The sequence below is a fragment of the Saccostrea cucullata genome, unplaced genomic scaffold, assembly GCF_032062105.1.
Source record: "Saccostrea cucullata isolate Sc308-1 unplaced genomic scaffold, CSIRO_AGI_Scuc_v1 ctg12988, whole genome shotgun sequence".
Classification (NCBI taxonomy): domain Eukaryota; kingdom Metazoa; phylum Mollusca; class Bivalvia; order Ostreida; family Ostreidae; genus Saccostrea; species Saccostrea cuccullata.
The window spans coordinates 1-5875 of NW_026920999.1; the positions used below are offsets into that span (position 1 = coordinate 1).

General features: G+C 34.3%; 1 protein-coding gene across 1 annotated transcript; it reads right to left on the reverse strand.

Moving 5' to 3' along the window:
• Positions 1-6: 6 nt before the first annotated feature.
• On the reverse strand, positions 7-3568 carry LOC134258938 (cysteine dioxygenase type 1-like). Its single transcript, XM_062741533.1, has 4 exons — positions 3161-3568; positions 1253-1491; positions 545-714; positions 7-211 (listed from the first exon to the last, which is right to left on the reverse strand). The coding sequence occupies exons 1-4, from the start codon at positions 3370-3372 to the stop codon at positions 173-175; spliced, it is 660 nt and encodes a 219-aa protein (XP_062597517.1). The 5' UTR covers positions 3373-3568; the 3' UTR covers positions 7-172.
• Between the last annotated feature and the right edge of the window lie 2307 nt (positions 3569-5875).

Below are 5875 nucleotides of genomic sequence, written 5' to 3' on the forward strand. Positions count from 1 at the left end.
GAACCATTATGCAATTTTATCAAACCTTGAATAAATGCAATAATTTCTGGGCTAATTAAACCGCAATTCCTTTTACAAAGGAAAACAATATGGCTCTAAATAAACCACACAACATTATTTTGGAGCAGAACATGGATTGTTCCCCCTTTGGAGTTCTTCAATGCGAGGAGGTTTAATTGTTCTCAGGCACACAGGAACTTGGTAATTTAGCCTGTAAATAAATACAAAAACAGATAATACAGAGTTAAATGCTTTATTGATCTAATTAATCTGAATAGTTGGCAAATATGGCATTTATTCATTATCAATGAAAATCGAGTCCATGGTTTTTGATCTGCCTTGCCCTGGAGAGCAAGTGGACGGAAAGGCCTCAGCTAAAAGGGGGTGATAGATCAATATATTTTGGACTGATTTCAGCACCAAAAAGGTAAATGCAAGTATTTTATTTTGCGAGCTTTGTTTCTCGCCAAATTTTGCAATAATTAATTCCTCACCTATATATTTAGGAATTTACAGTACATATAGATGTAAATGTAATACGTACACATGGCGTCCTTTTTCCGTACTGACTCCAGAAGGTGACCTGTACTTTGTTGGCGTTCCCCGTCCTCTCGTCAAAACTCTGACACTCGCTGAAGGGTGGAGAATATAAGTGAAGCGTGACCGCCGTGTCAGAGTGGCTCGGGTTTTCTACGCGATGGAGCCCTATGTCATCTGCATTTAAAAAAAAAAAATCAAATTACATTGTACTTGGTGACTTTTAAAAGAAAACATTTATTTTGAAATTACCAAGAAAGAAATTTTAATTCATGAATTTAAATTACATTGTACTTTGTGACTTTTCTGAGAAAATACACTGTATTCATTCAAGTGATATTTCCAAGAAAGAAATTTTAATTCCTGATATTTGGTTTTGTGAAATATCTCTGCCATTGTTATATGATTTAGATAATGTTTCAATCACGGTTCATAGTCTGCCTGTTTAAGTTACCTGATATGGAAGGGGGGATGGGGTTTGAACATGAACCATTAAATTGGGTTTTACATTTCAGCAGATTTTCAATAAATTCATTAAATCATGTGTGCATATTCCTGAATATATTTCAAACAAATCTTAAAGCTGTGTTTTTTTGTTTTTTTTTATGGGGGTTAGGGGTGTGGGTGATAGCCTCACAGGGTTGGATCCAGGGAGGGGGAGGATTGGATCCGGGGGGGGGGATGGGTGAGAGGGGGTACCAAACAAAATCCTCACCACTGATGTATGCCACCTCGTCCCTTTTATACAGATTTTTCCCTTTCGATGACATGCTGACCATATCCTCGCTCTCCGACGGCCAATCAAATAGCTCCTCCTGAGCATTCCCGTCCAATACCTTCATAAAACAGTGAGCGTTGGCGTGATCGTGGATAGAGGAACCCTGGGAAGTGTTCCAACAGAGAACCATCAGGTTAAATTTTCCATTTCCTGAATCCACCAAATTCCTTGTGTACCTGAACAAAAGAATAAATATTAGAAAAAATTAGAATAAATATTCAATGATATTAGAATAAAATTAGAATAAATATTCAATGATACAATGCAGCACTCTCTCCTTTTTTTTTTTTTTTTTTTGATTCGAAAATATCAAGTTGAAAAACAGAGAGGGCCACATATACAATTTAAATTCCAGCTGGCTGTCTATAAATTTTTCTTCAATGAAAATACAATCTAGTATGTATTTTATCAACATTTTTTAAAATATTCTTTAATTTTTTAAAGATGTTTAAAATGTTATTTTATAATAAACATTAAACAATCTTATAATCAATTATTTAGTTACATGCTTTTTTTTCATTCTCAGTACTGTGAGTCCCATCCCATAATCAAATAATCAATGACAAAAGACTCAATTGATTCTCTTGACCCTGTGTTGCTCTTTGCAAAGGTTGGGTAAATATCAAAATTTCAAAAGCTCTAAACTTTAATCTCTGATTACCTGAAATATAGTCTAATCAATCCCACATTACATATTTATAATTTAACAATCTGTCAAAGTCCTGTACATATTACCATAAATCTGGAAATTTTTACGTCAATTTTATTTTGCAAATTTTTCATATTGGTAATTTATTTTTAAGAAAAATATTTTTGTGAAAGCAAATGAACACGCAAATTTGCTAAAAATTTATCAACAGCAGAAATTTCCAGATTTACTGTAATTTGCAAGAATGAGAAATACCACCAAATACTTCCCCTCCCCTTTTCCAAAATTCTTTCTCCAAACTGCCTTTTGAAGAAAATAAAATGTTCCACAACAACCAATTGTTTATTATATTATACATGTACACTCAGGGCTAACAAGGTCACTCTGACTGTGGCAAGGGCCCATCCTTAAATAAAGATTAATTAAAATCCAAGATACTTAATTTTACAAACCTTAACCATAAAGGAATAAAGGTTAAAATGCATGTCTGGACCAGGAATCAAACCTGAGACCCTTGCATCATTAGTCACTGAGCTACCCATATATATATCCCCGGCTAATAATCACAGCCCAATGAAACCATTACCATATTACAGTCTTCGACCAAAATTGTTTTTGCTCCAAAGACACAATCAATTTTTTTTTGGGGGGGGAGGGGGGGGACTTATTATTTGCAAGTAATCAAGGGCTCTAAATTATGCAACGTGAAGGAGAAAATGTACCACCTAAAATCAACCCAAGAACCCTGCATTACTAGTCTGAGTGCTCTAACCACCCTATCACCCATACTTATGGTCCAAACCCAATAGCAACTCTGCGGGGCTTTCTGACTAGCAGAAAAACAACCTCGAATGTATATGGCAGACGCCATGCCAACGCTCCCTTTTCACGATCTTGGAAATAAATGCATGGAGACCTTTTATCTGTTGAATATGGAGTTTAACTCTACTCAATGTAATGATATTACTTAAAATATACTATATAGAAGGGGCTTCTAACTCCGTCTATCCTATATTTGAATAAACAGAAAATGTATAAATTTTTAACATCCGCCCGATCCGGTGATATCAATACATTCGAGGTTGTTTTTCCGACCCCTGATGGAAAGACCCGAGTTGATACGATTGAGTCCAACCCATAACAATAAAAAACATAATCATTGAACATGTTTACATGATTATTTCATATTTTTATACCTATGCAAATCAAAAATTGCAAATTTCTTCCAGTCTTTTGGATTACTCTTGTACGATGCCATCAATTCAGTCACGTAATCCACATTAACATTGTCACTGGCAAACACTTTATGTAGTTCTTTAATTAATTCATCCAGATTCTGAGGAGGGACAATTTTCTTAGGGTCGTCATACATTCTAACTTCTCCACCGCTATCGGAAATTTCCATCATGAAAAATATTTTCTACAACAACAGTCAATGGATTTCTCGTTGAAATACAGAAAAATATTATTCCTTGAACTTTTTTTTCACAATGTTGGATGTTCTTTAGAGTTTTCTACTTCTTTCTTCGCGAAACAAGAATTCCTTAGTAATCTAGATCAGTTTTCCACTTCCCTCACGTCAGCAACGACCTTGACCTACTTGCACGCTATTTTGTTTATTTAGTAACTCGTACACAGTTGGCTCGCTTTCTTTCAGACTCGTTTCAGTCTAAAACAAAAACAATATGCTCAATTATATTTTTGAGCAATATATCGTAGCAAACTTGATAAACTCATGATTATGTAAAACTTACAGAATACACGAATTACTTTTTTTTAATTCCAAACATGAAATAAACTTCTGCGTGCCCTTTTTTGACAGGACATCTAAATACTTTGGCCTTGAGCCAAATCATACAATGGATTTAAAAATATACCTTCATGTGTGCAAAACATGTTTATTTTCCAGCAAAGAATAAATATAAGGTTCTGTGCATGCTATATGGCACATAATCCATGAAACATGTAAATGAATTAAATTAATTTATATGAACACACTCAAAATACATGTACATTAAATTTATATATATATGATAATTTAAAATCAATCAAAAGATCCACAAAACTGTTTTACATACAAGTCTTAAGACATGCACCATGCCCTTTGATTTCCTTGGGACAAGTAAGAAGGTAGTGGGCCAGAGTGCTTGCATAATGTACACGTGTTGTTTTTCAAAAATAAATAAATAAAAATAAATATATATTCCCTTGAAAAATTGCCATATCGTGATCTAATCCTTGCATGCATATACTCTTAGAGGTTTCTATATATCCACACACCGTATTGATTGTTTAATATCAAAATGCCTACCATATAGCCTTACAGTAGCATTGAAAAGAAAATTTAAACTGATAACATGCCATGAAATCTCGTCCGATTTCGACAGCGATGGAGTCAATAAAAGTGTAATTGATGCGAATCACCCATATTCCCAAAACGCCAGCAAGACAATTTACGGCAGCAGACTTCTGGGGGTGGATCCTAGATTTTAAGCTTTCTTAGTTAAAGAAAAAATAAACTTCCACCCCAGGAAGTTGTACAAATACCCTAAAAAGTTACTGTCAAATATCTTTATTTACAAAATACGTAACATGCCAGAGGCACTGGTACCAAAATTTATTTTTAAAAAAAAATTGGACTAAAGAAAATAAGAAAAAACAATCAAAAGAAAATATTCATTTTAAAATGAAAATATATACATAGCCAATCGGGTAACGTCTACCCATTCAGTACTCGTCTCCATCTTGTTCAACCAGGAAATGATGTAAACTTCCAGAAATTTGGTACTCTTTTATCTATATTTCGACGCGGTACTTCCACAACTACCCGATGTCAATTTATTTGTACTGAGAAAAAATATTCTGAAATTGTATTACGTAAAAAAATTGAAAGGCAGCTTATTTTATTGAAGAATTACTTTACTATAATTAATTTCATTCCCCCATCCTACCCGAAAAAGACAATGGAGGGGGGGGGGGGAAAGGCTTCTAAATAACTAGTATTCTACCTATAATTTTAATCCAGTAAATTTTAAGATCCCTCCCTCAAAACTGCAGACATTAATTGCTTCCGCACGTCTCCCAGGGGAAGAATCACAGATTAATGTTAATTCGGCTTTTATTGAGTTTGCTATACGGAGAGAATGCTAAGGTTTTCTTGGCATGAATGTTTATATACATCGTCCAGCTTTGTGGAGGATCCTCAGCTATTATGGCATATCCCTAACAAGATCATATCCATCATTCAGATGCACTATACATTATACGAGGGTTGTCCCGTAAAATCGTGGATAAAGCGTTTTTCTCGAAAAGTAATGGGCGCACTAAGCTGAAAATTTTTATCATATTTAAGTGCATGTTAATTTTTTTTATAAAATATAGGCAAAAATAAAGATTTTATAAAGCTTGAATGTGCACGGGGTATTGTCCTACGGCGCACGGCCAAAAAACCAAGGTTTTATTAAAGAATACACAAGTTTGAATCCAAAAACAAAAATTTAAATACACAATGTTTGGATTGAAATTATCCTAATTCAATTCCACAATCAATTTTGTAGTCTTTGTAAAAAATTTAAGGCATTTGGTTAATTTTTGGCAGTTTCTCGAGCATTCGAAATGGGAAAGTGGTAAACACAGCACACGATGACGTTACGGCGCACCGGAGAACATGCAGTTCAGTTTTATTTCGATGTTGTAATGACACCTTTAGAGACTTGAAATGACCACAGAAGAAAAAAGATTATAAAAATAACACCATATCTTAAGTATACAAATGAAATAGGAGTTTTCTTAGCGAAGTTTTTTTTGATCGAGTCCCTTGGGAGTACAAAACATACGAACAAACTCCTAATGTAATACAGTGGAGTCGCCAATTCCGGGTCACTCGCGTGTATTTTATGCCTAGTGTTAAA

Excerpts from the sequence above, each read along its gene's own strand:
- LOC134258938 (XM_062741533.1), bottom strand. The coding sequence starts at position 3,372 with ATGATGGAAATTTCCGATAGCGGTGGAGAAGTTAGAATGTATGACGAC. Across the intron at positions 1,492-3,160 it reads GCAATTTTTGATTTGCATAG|GTACACAAGGAATTTGGTGG; the intron begins GTATAAAAATAT and ends TCTTTTGTTCAG. Across the intron at positions 212-544 it reads ACGGAAAAAGGACGCCATGT|GCTAAATTACCAAGTTCCTG; the intron begins GTACGTATTACA and ends ATTTATTTACAG.